Source organism: Perca flavescens, chromosome 11 (assembly GCF_004354835.1).
Source record: "Perca flavescens isolate YP-PL-M2 chromosome 11, PFLA_1.0, whole genome shotgun sequence".
NCBI classification, from domain to species: domain Eukaryota; kingdom Metazoa; phylum Chordata; class Actinopteri; order Perciformes; family Percidae; genus Perca; species Perca flavescens.
The window spans coordinates 25,750,202-25,768,341 of NC_041341.1; the positions used below are offsets into that span (position 1 = coordinate 25,750,202).

The 18,140-nt window shown below is 39.8% G+C and overlaps 2 protein-coding genes across 3 annotated transcripts; one reads left to right on the forward strand and one right to left on the reverse strand.

Moving 5' to 3' along the window:
* Window positions 1-59: 59 nt before the first annotated feature.
* On the reverse strand, window positions 60-10,986 carry LOC114564264 (F-box only protein 47). The gene is made up of 11 exons (XM_028591513.1): window positions 10,703-10,986; window positions 10,267-10,470; window positions 7,868-8,029; window positions 7,538-7,614; window positions 7,133-7,207; window positions 6,873-6,981; window positions 6,515-6,688; window positions 5,811-5,960; window positions 2,498-2,640; window positions 1,693-1,852; window positions 60-562 (listed from the first exon to the last, which is right to left on the reverse strand). Exons 2-11 carry the CDS (start codon window positions 10,454-10,456, stop codon window positions 462-464), a joined length of 1,341 nt encoding a protein of 446 aa, XP_028447314.1. The 5' UTR covers window positions 10,457-10,470; window positions 10,703-10,986; the 3' UTR covers window positions 60-461.
* Window positions 10,987-11,576: 590 nt separating this feature from the next.
* On the forward strand, window positions 11,577-15,575 carry LOC114564502 (claudin-14). Of its 2 annotated transcripts, XM_028591883.1 has the most exons (3): window positions 11,577-12,895; window positions 14,414-14,675; window positions 14,998-15,575. In XM_028591883.1, the coding sequence occupies exons 2-3, from the start codon at window positions 14,442-14,444 to the stop codon at window positions 15,502-15,504; spliced, it is 741 nt and encodes a 246-aa protein (XP_028447684.1). In that variant the 5' UTR covers window positions 11,577-12,895; window positions 14,414-14,441; the 3' UTR covers window positions 15,505-15,575. The 2 variants fall into 2 exon arrangements, with proteins under 2 accessions (XP_028447684.1, XP_028447685.1); XM_028591884.1 differs by lacking the exon at window positions 11,577-12,895 and having other exon boundaries at window positions 14,346-14,675.
* The last annotated feature ends 2,565 nt before the right edge of the window (window positions 15,576-18,140 follow it).

Consider the following 18,140-nt stretch of genomic DNA (forward strand, 5'->3'; position numbering starts at 1 on the left):
AACAATGTAATAATTATATCACTACATTTACAGAAAGGTTCAATGTGAATAAATAATAAATAATGTCAATAAATATTGTTACTGTTAATGAATAAATATTACATTTTTACAAAAATTAGCATGCAAGATCTTCACAAATAACAAGATTTTGAAACTATGAGAGAAATATAAAATTTGTACAAATAACCATGCTGTTTAGCCAAAGTAATTTAACAGCCCTTTTAACCAACACATGCAATGTTGGTTATAGCGTATAGTGAACTGATAACCAATTCCACCCTCAGATTTCTCTGAACTGTTAAGGCTGCCATCACAACACTCGCCTTTTCCAAGTCTGACTATTGTTATTAAGGTCCATCACTCTCTTTCAATCTGTTTATCGTTAACCCCTTCATTATTTACGTTTTTTCTTTTTCCCAACTCTTCCTTCTCTCCATTGTCACTTTTAATCTGCATCATTCCTATTTGAGGAACATGTGGAGGAATTTAGTGTGGAAGCGAGCACTGGAGTCCAGGAGGATACACAGGGTCTGGAAAATCTCCCTGTCGTCAAGATGGTTCCCTGAGAACAGATGAAGGTGATTACAGTAATTCCTTTTTATACCGCTTTAAATTTGAAACCGAGGCACTGTGGAGGTATTCAAAGAACTATTGTGGGCAGTGGTTCCCAACCTCTAGGAGTTGGGAGATAAATCTAGGTGGTCACAATATGATTAACAAAATGCAGTAGCCTTTTCTCGAATTTACCTCAGTAAAACTTTCACTTACTTAAAAGCCAAAGAGGTTGGGAATTATATGTATATATACATACGAATTATGTGAATGTTTTTGAGAGTGGCAAGAATTTTCACTATAAGCCTGAAATCACTCCAGTTTTTGTTTTTTTAATGGCATACTGGATGGCAAAACCCATTCTATAGCAGATAGAGCTTGAAACAGTTATCTTTTTTTTCATAAATTCACATTAGCAGAGAGTTAAATAATGTAATGAATGCACCACTCCAGATCTTTTATTGCCCATTAGCATGGGTGTCGAAAAAATGGGTGCAAAAATTCAAGGAGGGACGTAATCAAAGGCAAACAAATGAGGGTTTGTTCTCGGTAGCGAAATTGAGACAAAAATGTTTTTGATAAAATAAGGAAAAATTAGCATTTCCCAATAAAATCCCATCTGTCTGAGCTGTCACACACATGCACAGACACCCATCAACACACAGACTTTCAAGCTGCTCCACACTGATCATCATTATTAGTGACATTATCATTTTCTCAACCACTCGACTGTGCTCACACATGATACTGAATACACTTTGTTTATTCTCTAGATACAGAATACATACATACATACATAATATAATTTATTTATGATTGTACATATCCACATCTGTAAATTTTGCATATTTTATTTGGTAACTATTTAAATCTGCCTGCCCCTCAACATTGTTTGCATCATCTGCCCATATGTTGTGATTTCCTTGTTTGTTTTGTCATTTTTCTTTCAATATTTTATTATTGTAGCTTTGCCCATCATTGTAATGCTATATTTATTGTTCCTTCATACTTTTATGATTGCAATATCAAATAAGTGTGGTCTTACTTGATGCAAGGAATTATTTTTCCTTTCAAGATTCATTTTTGGTACCACGAGTAAAGAATGAAAGAATGAAATAAAATTGAGCTGTCCCACCTCACCTGCAACAGAAAACTCAAAAAACTCCCTGGTGACTTCGGAAAACATGTTCTCCAGTTGCTGGATGAAGCCGAACCTTTCAGGAGCCGTGGTGAAGACCTTGCAGATCTGCTGCACCATTTTCACTGCCCAGGACATGTGATAGCCGTCTTTCTCACACACCTAAGGATGAAGCCATACAAAACAGAAAACTGGACCAATATGCCTTTTTACAGCACAGATGTTGTCATAGCTTTAATTAATGAAATTAACAATTTGTTAGTTAATAATAATTTCAATAAGGTCAGGTCCATGGTCCTGGTATTGTGCACAAGTTACCTGGAATAGCTTACTGCTTTTCCTGCCATGACCAGTGAAAATAAACAAGGCCAATTGGTCAAAAGATTTTTGATCAACATAAAGAAAATCAAGCATATAATAAAATGCAGTCAGGAGAAACAATTACAGACACAGTTAACAAAGAGAAATACCCTCTCCATGATGATATTGTAACGGGAATGAGCAGACATGGCAAAATGAGTCACAACGACCAGGGCAAAGCAATAGATGATGAATTTAACATGACTCATTTCCCTGTCTGCCTGAAGCTATTCTGCACACTTGTCCTTAATCTATGTTCAATCTAATATTTATCAACTGTACAATGACTTTGTAGTCTAATTGCATCATATCAAATCAAATGAGAGATGGATAATGCTGGCCAATATCTGATTCACAACTAAATGCAAACAGACCAGTTTAACCATAAATGAGGCTTACATTTCTTTTAATTTATTCAGCTGATGATAAAATAACTAGTATTCTTACCAGTATGATGTACACAATGAGTCTGGAGGTCTCAAGAAGTCGTCTATTGACAGCCTTGCTGACTAGAACAGTGTAGCAGAGACTGCTGCCACACAGCACCAACAGACGAGCCACATTCTCCACATGCCACGGCTGAGGAATGACTGGAGATGACGAGGAGGAGGACAACCAAGGTGACAATCAGTTACATTTCTTATCACATGGGGTTAACACTAGAGGTGTGACGAGATCTCGTACCAAGCGACATTAAAATGTGACGAGACTTCTCATCACGGTAAAAATTGTCTTGCGATATCGGTCACAAGTGCAGACGCTGGTACAAAACCCAGCGATAGGCATCATGACTTTGCGTAAACATACACGCCACTTTCCTAAAGCCAAATGGCGTGTTATCTGTACTAGAGGTCGACCGATATGGGTTTTCTCTGGCCGATGCCGATGCCGATCTTTAGAAATCAGGGTCAGCTGATGGCCGATAAATGCTGCCGATTAATTTTGGCCGATATTTGGCAGATATGTGCTTGTTTTTAAACCTCTATTTGAAAGATAAAATGTAACACTAATATACACAGAATTTCTCAACAAAAACATTTATTGAAAACTTCACCAATCTACACTTGTATAATGTAAAAACATACTGTATATTGTATAAATAATGTATGAAAAATATATTAAATAAACAAAACCGGTAAGAAGAAAATAAACTTTATCAAATAAACTTTTAAATGAAAAAATAAAGTTTAGTGCACTTAGCAGCATTTAAACTTCTGAGAATACAAATCTGCAAGCTTCACAGAAAGTGACATGTTAATATTAATCTCAACACTATTTAACTCCTGTTGAATCACATCAGACTAGGGCTATCTAAAGTCAATTCTTGTTCACCTTGTTTGTTAGATCATTGTTCATTTGTTGAAGTGTTGTATCTGTGTTTTGGGGATCCTACTGTTACATGTCCTGTTGCACTCATTAGGATCTTATCTGAGCAGATTTCTGTCATTCAAACAACTGAGTTGTAATTTAAAACTAGTCCAGCCAATTTAATAAAATTAAGGGTTTTATTCGTGCTCGAGTCCATAGATGCAGTTAATGGATACAAGCACGGAGAACTGAAGGCTCTGTTAGCAACGATTAGCTCCGTTAGCGGTTAGCTCCGTTAGCGGTTAGCTCCGTTAGCGGATAGCTTCAGTTAGTGGATGAGACTGTCACGGACAAGGGTAACAACCAGACTCTGATAAATGACATTCGGGGAGCTTCCACAGCGGTGTGGCCGCGGTGTTTTGTACAGTTTTATTAGTAGGCCTACAGTTAAACAAAGTGACTGTGCGAGACACACAGCGCAAGAATTCACGAGGGGAGGGGCAGGAGGCAGCTGGTCTGAGTGCGCTGTAAAAAATGTCGCCTAATCATGTTTTTAACACTAGGCTGCCCGCAGATGCGCCTGCCAATAATCGGCTTGATATACTGGGATATTGGCCGATGCCGATTATGTTAAAAAATGCCCAAAATCGGCCGACCGATTAATCGGTCAACCTCTAATCTGTACGCATGTTGAGCTATCCACGTGTATGTCTTCGCTGTATACAGCGGATGTAAACATACATCCACAAGAACGTGCCGTGCTATCGCGACAACAACGTCACACAAAAAGGTTGGGTTTAGGAAAAGAACATTGGGAAAGGCTTTACCGTATTTTCCGGACTATAAGTCGCACTTTTTTTCCTACTTTGGCTGGTCCTGTGACTTATAGTCAGGTGCGACTTATATATCAAAATATATATAATTTAACATGTTTTTACATGCTAATTCATACTGAAAACATTACCGTCTACAGCCGCGAGAGGGCGCTCTAGGCTTGCGACAACTAGAACGCTCCTCCTAAAGACAACTGAGAAAGAAAAGAGATAACAAACTGCAGGTAATAAAATATGCAGCCGAAAACGGTAATCGAGCAGCAGAAAGAAAGTTTGAAATGAGGGAGAAACTTATGAGGGAGACTGGAGAAAAGGTGACTCTTACTGCAATGAAGAAATCAAAGAAAGCTAATCGGCTAATCGCGGGCTTAAAGCTAAATGGCCGGAGCTGGAGGAACGAGTCGGGAGGGGCTCGTTCACGGTGCAGTTACGTCTCCACGCCTTTTAATACATCCATGCTCCACGCCCTGGTAGCTAGTTGTTCTGTGTGCTATTGTATAGTTGATTAACTGTTAATGTGTTACGTTAACATACCGGACACCTACCGTATTCAGCCTGTTGTTCTGTGTGCTATTGTGTAGTTGACAGATGGAAAAAAAATAAAATTCTAAATAAGTGCGACTTATAGTCCGGTGCAACTTATATATGTTTTTTTCCTCTTCATGACGCATTTTTTGACTGATGCGACTTATACTCCGGAGCGACTTATAGTCCGGAAAATACGGTACTAACACTAAAAAAACGACAAAAACATGACAGTGACCAACGTCACATGCTTAGGAAAACAATAAGCGGTTGGGTTTAGGAAAGAAACATTGGGGAAGGCTAAAAAAAAAAAAAAAATAATAATAAAAAAAAAAAACAGTTGATAAACGCCACGTGCGGGACGCAATCCCGGCTCTCCTGGGTGAAAGTCCGGTGTTTTACCCATCTGCGGACTTACATCCTTTCATACTACTCACTACGGCAATAATTCACACGTAATGTAGGTTAATGGTGGCCAAACGGCGTTGACAAACACGCTAAAAAGCGATTATGCGTCTTGATAACACGCCAAAATGGCATATGAACTGGCGTGTCATCCATATGCCACTTTATGAGATCAGTCTGAGCATTAGAGGGTACGGTCTCTCTCTCTCTCTCGCTCTCTCTCTCTCTCTCTCTCTCACTCGTGCCCGACACACACACACACACACACACACACACACACACACGGACTGCAGCGTGCAGTTCAGTGTGACACTGACTCACGCAGATCGCTCCCTTTCTCTGTCTTTTTTTAAATTAATCGGAAGCAGAAAGCAAAACCTAACTTTACTTTTAATGATATCAAACAAAGAGAAATGTTCTCCCCCTCGTCTTAAAATGGTCATAAATCAATACAAGAGCAGCCTAGTTCCTTGTATACTGCTGCAATAAAAGGCTTGGTTACATTGTAACCTTGGTTCTCTGAGGAGAGACTATTTTTCATATTTCTTAATTGTAGTTTTCTTTAAAATAGATTTAAAATCGTGTGTCTTGTCACGTCTCGTGAGCTGAGTCTCTCGTCACACCCCTAGTTAACTACTATGTGTCTATCTGTGACATGAAAACATTTGAGAACCACGGAAGTATGATACCAATGAGCTCCTCCAAGATTGACAGCAGCGAATTGGTGCACTGGCCTTGGACTTCTAGTTTGCTGAAAAGCAGAAGGATGGCCCTAGCCAGGTCCCACAGAGCGCTGTGAGGCAGCCCCCTCTCCACCAGATCCTGCCAACCGAGGGAGCCTGCATGGAGGAAGGAACCTCACTTAATAACTGTGTTATACCACATCACAATAAAAAAGTGCAGCCAAGTTCTCCAATACCAATGTACTGTAAGATACCCAGGCCTCCTCCACCATAGTACAACACTATAAGTGGTTTATTTGGGCCTGATAATACATCTATACTTTGCTTTTAACTACTGAACACTTGTGGTAGTTCAACCCAACAGCCTTGCAGTTTGTATTTTAATGAACATTTCAACATAATTATCAACCACAGCCAAGAGGTAGCAGTCATTTTTTTACCGATGAGAAATCTGGTACAGAAAGAAAACCATTTCAGGACAAAGCTCACCACTAACCTACGATTTGTTGCATTTTTTAACTATATTGCACAGCGCTTTCTGTAGGCAAGGATTACAATCTGATCGTGTTTTCCGAGTGGCAGTGTTAACAAATGCAGAAACATCATTCTCAACAAAAGAAAAATCAGCCCAATTACTTTGTTCTCATAAAGTCAAATGAATACAAACCCAAATAACTGATTGCTTTCTTTGGGTATGAAAGTAATCTTACCCTCAGGCAGCAGAGGTCCATAGAGGATGAACAGTAAGTGTGCCTGGCTGACCATGGGCCAAGGCTTCAGGAGTTGCATTAGCCAGAACTGACATTCCGACTGGTTGGGCCATGGGTCCAACAGAACCTGACGGCAGAATAGACGGAGCTGCAGCTTTTGGTACCACCTCACCCCTGAGGACAGACAAACAAATTTAGAAACATGTTTTTTGTATCAGGTCCATTTAGGCTTTCACAAAGCTAAGCGTGCAACGCAGACTTCGCCAGGTTTTCACCAGGATTGTTTCATTTTTCTACAAAAAAAAAACCCTGTTCTATTTTCAGCAACATTTTCACTTTCAGAAACAGAAAAGCACACCTGGTTTTCCAGTGATGACTGCTTCCATTTTTTGCAGCAGATTTGCGAAGTCACAAAGGAAGTTGAAGACTCTGTGGCACTCCAGCTCATCCCAACCTGCGATCAGTGTCTGTAAAGTATTCAATAGAACACATCTAAATATTATATAAATAATATAACAGAAAAGAGTCATATTTCCCTGCTAACATGTTTTCAGGCACTGGGATGGGACACAAAGGGTATCATGATTGACATGATCTATATTTCTATAAGGCCCTTACCTGGAGGAAGACTCCGTAGCTGGAGAAGCCAATGCAGTCTGGTGCCAAACACTGCTCCAACAGGAAGCATGGAATCTGAAACAGATCAGTGGGACAACTTTATTTATTTTGCCTCATCATAAACATAGATCAACAGATGTTAGGGCTGGATAACATATTGTTTCAACGACAACATTGCAATGTACACATGTGCAGCATTCCAAAGGATGTAAGGGAATGAGGCAAATTACACTATGTTACTAACCATTTAGCTTTTTCATGACTAGTCTTAACTACTCTGTAAATCTAATCCATCAGATAAATTAAACCATTTAGCCTGGTGTAATTACATGTTCTTTGTTGATGTGACATTTAATACAACATGTTATCTAATCTTGCTTGTCCTCTCACCTCTCCTTTTCTTACCTGTGAAAACTTGCTAAAGATAAACTTTAACCTGTCCTTTGTTGGTAGCAACAGGGTACATCTCTTGAACAACAAACCTAAGACATTGAACACAAAAGCATATTATAAAACAAAAATACAAATTCTGGTCTTTCCTATCCCTTCACTTGACAAGGTAGCTTATCCCAAGTACTGTGTGGTGATCATTCAAGTGTATGTTAAATGCTGAGAGATGCTGATATGCCTGACACAGATCAACAGAATGCAAGTTATAAATTCGCCATATACAGTCTGGAGAAGATCTATACAAGATCAAACATTCAGCTTACATGCCTATGCATTGCCACTTACCCAGGTCTCTGTAATGTCCGATAATGGATCTCTGTTCAAGGCAGGTGGAGTGGTGAAAGCTTTGAATGATCGTTTTATTTTTCCAGGCCAGTGTAGAGATGTAGTTCATAATGTATCTAGTGATTTCCTTGGACACCATGCTGAACACACTGATCTCCACCTCTGACAAACACAAACATGTTTGAAATATTTGAAAATATACTGATTTTCAAATAATATGAACACACATTGTTTTCTTTACTAACCGGTATATCTTTTGGTATTTGGTACTTGTGTACACTGTGTATGCAAACCACAATATTATTGATTATATTATTGATCATCAGACGTGGGGGACTCGAGTCACATGACTTGACTCAAGTTAGACTGGAGTCGCAAATTTTAGGACTCGACTTGACTTTGACTTGATATTCATGACTTGAGACTTGACTTAGACTTGAGTCAAATGACTTGAAATGACTTGACTTTCTGTTTAATAAATATAGATTTTTCCCCCTCTGATATTGAGGAGGAGTTAACGTTACGATTTTAGTGCTGTTGCATGCGCGGGAACCCATTGATATGATGACTCGGCACTAGAGATGTTCCGATACCGATACTGGTATCGGTATCGGCTTCGATACTGCCTAAAACGCTGGTATCGGGAAGTACTGGAGTTTATGCACCGATCTGATACCACGTAATAAAGCCCTAAAGAAAATCTACATTAAAGTAGTTTATTTATGTTCTTTTTCCGTTAACTGACTGTCAAACTGGAGAATAAAAGAAAGTTCTACGACATTCATTGTTTGTGTTTGTTCATGTTTTACAAAGAGTTTAACCTGAGCCAGACAGCAAAGATAGAAATCATATCACATCCATACAGGGATAGTAGTATACAGTTGTTATAACATAATAAAATATATGACACACTGGTATCGGATCGGTACTCCGTATCGGCCGATACGCAACTTCAGGTATCGGAATCGGTATCGGGAAGCAAAAAATGGTATCGGGCCATCTCTACTCGGCACACGACGGAAGACCATCAGTAAACGAGACTGGCAACGGATAGTAACTTAACGTCATGGACCCCTATGCAAAGTTTGGCTATAAGGATACACATTTGACCAGGCAAAGAAGAAACAAACGGCAGTTTGCAAGGTCTGCAATACAAACATTTCCGACTACAACCACCACCACGTCGAATTTCATCAGACACTTCAAATCGGGAGAGATTCGGGTTCCTGTCCCCATATTCAGCTGAACCACTATTTGGACGTTTGTGATGTACAGTTCAGTTTTCGGGCCATGAATAAGCACACCCTTCCCTCTTTGTTCAAGGTGGCGGTAAGAGCGAATAAAACTAGGCACACACATACATTTTACACACAGAACACAAACTGCACTCTCTCTCTCTCTCTCTCTCTCTCTCTCTCACACACACACACACACACACACACATGCAGACGTAAGTATGTGAATAAAGCTAGGCACACATACACACACAACACACTGCACACTCACACACACGCACATGCACACATTCACTCACCAATATTAATAACTTTTCACTCACTCTCTCTCTCTCTCAAGCATGCACACATTCACTCACAAATACACTGACAAATATATACTATTCATTCCATGTGATAAATACACTTAGTCAATCTCTCCAAATTACGCAAAGGTGGTGGGATTTAGCTACTCTTAAAGAATATGTTTTTTTTTTCTTCTTTAAGAGAAGGAAAGGTTAAAGAATGTGTTTCTGTCCCATAAAAGTGAGGCACGTTTGAAGAATATTATTTGACTTAGAAACCATTATACTTGAATTGTTTGGATGAATTTCATGATTTGATGCCATGTTTAAGGCATACTGAACAAATATGTATGTTGATTTATTGTTGGCCTTATATCAGTTTTAGGCTGTGCTTTTTCATCTGTATAAATTTAAACTGTTCAGATGTATGTGGCTTGGACGCAATGTCTTTTGAATATTGAGTAGGAAAAAATGCAAATAAAACTCCAGCAGTTCATAACCACTGTCTTCAGCTTGTTTAAAAAAGCAAACTTTTGTATGACTTGACTTGTGACTTGCTTGACCAAAGCTATGACTTGACTTGACTTGCTTGATTGTCACAAAAAATGACTTGGACTTGCTTGAGACTTGAAGGTTAAGACGACTTGAGACTTGCTTGGGACTTGCCCATGTTAAAATATCCAACGACTGCTGATAGATACTTAACAAAGCACCGCATAAAATATCAGGACATTAATCTGTTCTTATCCCCAGACGAAATGTAGTTCAGAAGCGAAGGTACTTAAGGTTAGTCAGCAAAATACGTGAAAGTTTCAATCACACTCTGAAGGGCATGTAGTTAACGTTATTAGGTTATGTTAGGCTAACCAGTTGCACCTACCAGACAGTTTATCCAGGATCATGTCAAACACCTCTGACGGGAGCCTGTGGAAGAAGCTACCGCTGGTGTTACACTGGCTGCGGGTCATGATGGTTCTGGTTGGACGGGGCCGATGATGAGTCCTCTTGCGGGATTTGTGTGTCTGTGTATAGATCCCAGCATTTCTGGAGGCTTTCCTAACCATTACCATCGCCGCTGAATTGACTGTATTAAACAAGATAAGGCACATTTGACTCTCAAGCTAACCTAACGTTAGCTAAAACCACAGTTTCACAGAAAAAGCAGAGCTATGCTAGCTAAGTTTATATAGCTAGCTAGCCAACCTAAAGTTAACTTAGCTAACTTATTCTAGCGTTTCGATTTTCGATTTCATTAATTTTATGTTGTCATAGTCTGGGACACAGGAATACAACGTTAAAGCAATAGAGTATCTTACCAATAATTAACTTAGCAACGTTAATGTCGATATGCAGCAAATGTCATCTGTAAAAGTCGAGCCAGCTGTGTGCTCGCTGTCAATGATACAACGGCGCGAAATAAATAACTTTACTGTATACGCTAGTCTTCACATAAAAAAAAAAAATGAAAATGAAGACGCACATGGGAAGTATCCTTAAAATACATTATTACCTACAAGTGAGGTAAATAATTCAAAATGTCACGAAAGTAACGTTTAAGGCAAGGAAGTATTAGCAGTGGCTATTATTCACTAAAGTGAAGCAAAAGTAGCACAACACTATGGGTGTTAATTGTGAAGGTTTTTATGTGTAGTATTATTGTAGTAACGTTATAGTGGGTGGTCCAGGTAACACTAGGCCTGCTTAACCATCGGTTGGGTACACTAAGTAAACAATTATAGTGCTGCCTACAGTAATGTTTAATGAGCTTCATGGAAGAAAAGTGTGCTTGAATTTGCTAAGTAATGTTTAACTTAGTATTACTAAGTATTTTCCCAGACATGTAATACAGCCTCCCATAATATACTGTATTCAGAGTTCAAAATTAACTTTTTCGTCCACCAGCCAAATGGCTAGTGAATGTTCCAACTTTAACAGCCACTCAATAGATTACCATTGTTTTTTTTGCTGGTGAGTGAAAATCTACCAGCCACTTGGATATTTTACCAGCATTTCTTTTACTGTCTATGGCATTTGCCTGGAAACGTTAAGTGGTGCTAATTTGAACCCTGACTAATAATAATAATAGTACACTATAGGTATTTACAGTACATACCGGCTCTTTTTCTCACTTTTTGTTTTTGTAAGGTGGTGGTTTTTCACAAAATTATTTTGTGTTGGTTACATGGCCTTTTTTTTTCTCTTTTCTCAAATATCAAATAGTAATCAAGCAGTAATAGATTGCTCTTGAAGTTTTGTGGCCTCACGTAACTCCCATCATCGCTCCACCCAACCTTAACCTCAGCAGAGAGGTTTAATCAGCCAGAATGGCCGACACCTGTGTGGGAGTGCAGGTCCTTTAAGATATGCTAGTTTGTACTATATTTTGAGAATGTTGTGTATATCTGCATATTGTTGAACAGGTTAGACAGTGCAGTACAAAAAGAGTGCAGCTTTTCAGACCTCTGAAGAACATAAAACACTACAAAAATGAAGACCTGTACTGTACACATGATTATGGCTGTGTTAACCTCCAGCACTGTGCACAACAGACCAGCTGTGCTCAGCTGCTAATCACAGGATTATTCTGCTTAACTAAGACTATTAAGTGTTCCACATTCAAATGGCGTCTCCCACAGGCAGACCTCAGAGAGGATCATCCCTTCACTATAGAGCTCTTACAGAGAACTGAATACTACACAGGCACAGGGGACCCAGTGGAAGGGCCGGGAAAATGCCCTTGTATACCAACAGGATGTCACGGTAGGTTACACTTGGGGCACAGAGGGAGAGAGAGAGAGAACTGCGAAGGAAGAAGATGGACCTCAGAGGAGCCCAGAGATAAAACTACAGTTTTAAATTACCTCACCTGGCTTGCAGGACACAAACATACAGTAACACGTCATTATCAAGTACAGTTTGGCTATCAACTTTGCAGTGTTGCTTTTACTGTTTAAAGGGTAACTACCGTTTTTTTCTACCTGGGCCCCATTTTCATATGCTTGCTGATCAACCATAATTGTAGTTAATATATTCATGTTTTTCTACAAGTTGCTTATGAGTGTATTGATTTTTTTTTCATTTTGTCCATTAATCATTCAGAAGATGTGGAGAAGCAGACAGCTGAATTATTGAGACAAAAACAGCACAACCAATGAGGACAATATCTCTTCTGTGTGTCTCTGCTTGGCAACACTGCTCTGCCTCCGGGTTCACGAGTTTATCTGTCTGGAGCAACAAGCCATCACTGGGACCGTCTCTCATGTCATCTCTGACATGATGCTCCTGATGCTGACAGGGATAATGATGATGATGATGATGATATCTAACACTGCCCAGTCACATTTCTGACAATCCTGCAGCACAGACGCATATTCCTTGTCTGTTGAGGCAGCAGCAGAGACATAAGGAGCTGGTCAGTGTGGAATCAGTGCCAATGGCCCTATTTATCTGGAAGTGTACCGTCTGGACACCTGTGACCATGGCTCAGTAGTCCTCGTGTGACCTTGTTGGTGAGTATCCAAATGTGGAGAGTTTTTACTAAATATTCAAATGCGAAAGGTTAAGCATCGTAGATATTGCAATTGGCAAGTGCCGAAACATTTTGAACAATGGATATTGCATTGGCTTTGCTCTTGGGTGGGCTAATATGTGGGTAAACCAACATGAAACACGATGCTTGTCACAGCCTTGCCTTTGTTTCTGTTGCTCACGTGTCATGCCTTCAGTGTAGTCAATCATTGAGTAAACACAATGAGGCTTGTATCTGTGATATTTTACGAGGCCCCAACAGTGTCAGGTCTAACGGAACAATAATCAGGCTTTATAAACAGCCTCTGTTCTCTGGGGAAGTTAAAACAATGGATCTGTATGAGCAGCACAGTTTGGTTTCATTGCTTTCAAATTTAAAGTTGCTCTGTTTCCTTCTTGCGGTGAATTTTGCATTTAAGTAGGTAAGTGATAATTTGCCAGTTCATTAAAACATATTTTCATGGTTGACACTGTATTTTTTTTGTGTTTTCGTTGAGTTTTTTACTAAACTGTGGATTTTTTACTGTCATGTGTGGATTTCAAAATGTACAAGTGAGTGCCAGGTGATCTCAGTACAGAGATTAAATTGGACATAATATAAGTCGGTCAATTGTTACAACATAAATCACTACTGTCCCTCATTGTCACAGTTTCACCTGGAAGTGCTAATCAAGTCATTCAGTCCCTCCTCTCAAATACTCTGCAGAGCTGTGAAAATGTTCAAAGTTAGTTGTTTATAACAGTACTCTCAGCTTGGGTGGTTTATGTAAATCTTTAATTTCCTCTCTCTCCCACTCTTACTCTCTCTCTCTCCTTTTTCTGAGGGAGTGGTGGGGGGCTAAACAAATAGACTGCTGTGGTTTGCCCTCCAGAGGAGAGCGTTAAACAGGTGAAGCTGAACACTGCTCTCATTAGTTACAGATGCAGTCACCTGCCACTCACCAGAGAGTTTCCACAGCTTTTTCTGCCCGCACAACAGAGACACTTGAGAAATGGCTCAGACTCTGTGACTGGATGTAAGCTCAGTGGAATTTACTGTACTGCTGGAGACCATGCAGATAACAGGAGGAATCCAGCCTCATCTTCAGCCTGGGGGACTGTAGTTTTGTTCTGAAAGTGTTTCTGTGTGTTTATTTTCCTTTTTTCTACTTTTTTCTACTTGTTCTACTTGTATGTTATATGTGGATTTCCATGTATATTCATGAGCCTACTTAGTGATATATGCATTTTGAGATATCCAAATGTCCATAATGTCCATTAATAGTCTCTTTCTAGTACGGCTAGAGCGGTTATTGACCCTGGCTGATTATCTGCCGTTTTTTGGCAGTTTGCAGATTATCTGTATTGGCGTTTTATTTGCCTGACGAACATTTAAATCTCATCATCTAAATATCGGTTTTATTAATTACTAATAATCAGTATCGACCTTGAAAAACCAGTCGATCAGTACCTTCTAGCTCATCAACAGTGGTTTCAAACTGTAACTTTGTACTTTGCAGTTTGACCATCTGTCCGAGTTGGCAAATCATGGCCAGTATGGTGGTTCAGCTCCTTGGCTTCTTCTTGGGGCTGTTGGGGTTTGCAGGAACTGTTTTTGCAACTCTGCTCCCCCACTGGCGCAGCACAGCCTATATGGGCTCCAACATCACCACAGCCACCGTCTACATGAAAGGCCTGTGGATGGAGTGTGTATGGCACAGTACCGGCATTTACCAATGTGAGCTGTACAGATCTCTACTGGCACTGCCACGCGACCTGCAGGTACTACACATTCACATTGCTCTGAACTCAAACATTTTATAGACAAACAGTTCATTGATTAATCAAGAAAAATATTCAAGGTGAATCATTCCTTAGTTAGTTATAGATAGATAGATAGATAGATAGATAGATAGATAGATAGATAGCCTTTATTGTCATTGTACATGGTAACATACAATGAAATTTGGAGATTTCATTGTATGTTACTATGGTCTGGTATGACCAAGAAGTGCAGTTGCAGTTTTCTAACCCTACAGGCTAGACTCAGAATCTTTTTTTTAATCCCAATGTTAAAGTGCTTGTCTCTTCTCTTCCACATTAGGCTGCCCGGGCGCTCATGGTGCTCTCTTGCGTCACCTCTGTCCTGGCATCTCTGCTGTCTGTGTTGGGGATGAAGTGTACCCGCTTCGCCCGTGACTCGTTAATCAAGTCTCCCCTGCTGCTAAGTGGGGGGATTTGTTTTCTCTGTGCGGGCCTGCTCTGCCTGATCACCGTGTCCTGGACCACAAACGATGTTATCATGGATTTCTATGACCCCTTCCTTCCCAGCGGGCTGAGGTATGAGATCGGCCTGGCCGTGTACCTCGGTTACGCATCGGCCTGCCTTAGTCTGACTGGAGGATTGGTGCTATGCTGGAGCAGCAGTGGTGGCAGGTCACAGAGGCCCCGCCATAAGCAGAGGAATCAACCGTTATCACCTCCCCCTGCCTTCAACCACATTTACCCTCCTGCTCCACCCTACAAGCCCCCCGAGGCCCTGAAGGACAGTCATGCTCCTTCACTTTGCTCCCTTTCCAGCAGTGGCTATAGGCTCAATAACTACGTCTAGGAAACCCAAAAACTGCAAAACCATGGGGACTGTTATGAATGAAAAAGATGCTGCATAGACCAAAACAGTCAACTAAACATTTCTCCAACATTTTTTAATATATCTTAACAAGTATTTAGCCTCCTCTCTACCATAAAACACGTTTAAAAAACAGTATTTTACATCACCATGTTTGACCAGAAGTCTGATTTTGAAAGGATATCACAATTTGACACACAGCTCAGGCTTTTCTCTAACAGGACCAGATCTGAGAGCCTAACAAAGCGTACAGTGTGTGAGAGAAAACAGAGACCTCAAACCTGTTGACCTCCTGCTATGTACCTGAAGGACCAGAAGGTGGCAACATTTTACAGCAGATAGCCACAGAAGAGACTATAAACACACTGTAACACACATGTTAATGGATCTGCTATTTTTCTGTCACTTCCTTGCTGTAGCCTACTTTCTAGTTGGGGTTAACTTTTTAGCTGAGAGCCAATTCAAATATAATAATTATTTCAAAGGTAGTGGATGATATCTTATCTCAGTATTCAATATTTTCATGCCAAAGAAAATAAAAAAAATAAACAAAGGCATTTTCTGATGATTTAGACATAGATTAGTACTTTATAGAAATACTTGTTGTTTTTATAAGCATTTTTCAAAGCACATATTTTGACAAAAAAAAGAGACACACAGCTGTTATTAATGACATGAACTGACCTGGGTTGCTGGGATACTTAGATGGAACAGAACTATCGTTAACAGTATTAGTTCCACCTGTGCTTTTCCTGCTATGGCAAGTCCAAACATCTGCTGTGACAATAGGCCTGGGCGATATGGAGAAAATCAAATATCACGATAATTTTGACCAAATACCTCGATATCAATACTGCAACAATATTCTAGTGTTGACTATTGGTGCTTTCACAAAATATTTACACAATGAGATTTTAGATAAATAATCATCAGTAATGTGGATATAATGACTAAGTGGATAAAGGCAAATAGAACAGTTACAACAGTCTGGTAAGTTCAGAAAAGTAAATCACTTTACTGTAATTCAGCCTTTAAAACCAGGAAAAGACAAGACAGACTTATGCCATATTACGATATCCAAAATCTAAGACGATATCTAGTCTCATATCGCGATATCGATATAATATTGATATATTGCCCAGCTCTATGTAACAAAGACCTACAGTAGGTGACATAGTGACACTTTTTGCGTGTGTTGATTATTTACAGTTTAACACCTAGGAAACCTTACTGCAGTTATGAGCACCAGACTGTCCAACTTTAAAGGTGCTCTAAGTGATGTGACAAGTTTTTTAGGCTACAACATTTTTTGTCACATACAGCAAACATCTCCTCACTATCCGCTAGCTGCCTGTCCCCTGAACACACTGTAAAAAAAACGCGGTCTCTGTAGACAGCCCAGGCTCCACAAACGGCAAAAAAAAAAACTGCCCCAACCTGCCCCACGAACCATAACAAACAGTGTTCCAGCCAATAACCGACAAGAAGGAGTTGGTTGAGTCATGAATATGCATTGTGGAAGTAGTCTACGTGCTAACGCTGCCGCAGTGATGGCTCAACCAGCTCCTGCTTGTCGGTTAGTGGCTGGAACACTGTTTGTTATGTTTCGTGGGGCAGGTTGGCGCAGTTTGTTTTTGTTGCCGTTTGTGGAGCCTGGGCTGTCTACAGAGACCGTGTTTTTTTACAGTGTGTTCAGGGGACAGGCAGCTAGCGGATAGTGATTAATTCTCATGTATATTTACATTAAGAATACATTTTGTGAAGCAAAAGAAAGCCACTGGATGGCGACAAAGGTCTTCTGAGAAGGCAGCCTAAAGCCTGAGCTTCTTTTTATTCATTTAGACTACATCATTAATGGTGAAAATGGTATAGACTAGATATTAGCCCTTTCTATGAATTCTCTAACATGGAGCCTGAGCCCTTAAGTCATATATGTGAAATATCAATTATTCTCATTCCTGGATGCTGAATTCTAAGTTATTTGTGACTCTTCTAAAGCTTCTCCAGCTGCTTGCCTATAACTACCTGTAACACTGTGGACATGTTTCTGAGGCTTACTGTTAGAAAACCTTCCAATTAGGAGATGCCCTCCATCGGGCAGCCTGTCAGCCACACATACATTCAATTAGAGGATGTGCTGCAATTCAAGCAAGTCATTTATTTTTTTCCCAGCAGTCAGACTAGTCAGCATCAACATCTTGCCACAGAGAAGCTCATTTATACTGCTAGTAAAGCACAAACAATGATTTCTATTTCTGTTTTTTTTTTTTTTTTTTTAAGTTTGGAATTCAGTAAAGGAAAATACTTGTACTTATGCTTGTGAAAATGAACTGTTCTAAAAAAAAATGTAAATGCAGAAGTATCACAAGATAGAAAAGGTTTCACACCAAAGCAAATTAAAAAATTATATTAAGGCCACAAACTAAATACTCCCTAATGAGTAGTACTAGTAAATGTTTCTTTTATGGCCTGTGGGCGATTAGGTTTCACATTTCAGCACCATGGACAGTGGTCTGAATGCTCCAAGGAAACCTCATGTAGTGGGATAATAGATGTTGTAGTAGGGACTGTAGATCCTTTATTACTGCTCCAGTTGTGGTTTGAAGGCAGTATATATG

Bases quoted from the DNA above. Each gene is read 5' to 3' on its own strand.
- LOC114564264 (XM_028591513.1), bottom strand. From the start codon at position 10,456: ATGGTAATGGTTAGGAAAGCCTCCAGAAATGCTGGGATCTATACACAG. The intron at 6,689-6,872 runs GTGTGCTTTTCT...GTCTGTCCTCAG, and splicing joins AGTCATCACTGGAAAACCAG to GGGTGAGGTGGTACCAAAAG. The intron at 1,853-2,497 runs GTAAGAATACTA...CTTCATCCTTAG, and splicing joins TCATTGTGTACATCATACTG to GTGTGTGAGAAAGACGGCTA.
- LOC114564502 (XM_028591883.1), top strand. From the start codon at position 14,442: ATGGCCAGTATGGTGGTTCAGCTCCTTGGCTTCTTCTTGGGGCTGTTG. The intron at 14,676-14,997 runs GTACTACACATT...CTTCCACATTAG, and splicing joins CACTGCCACGCGACCTGCAG to GCTGCCCGGGCGCTCATGGT.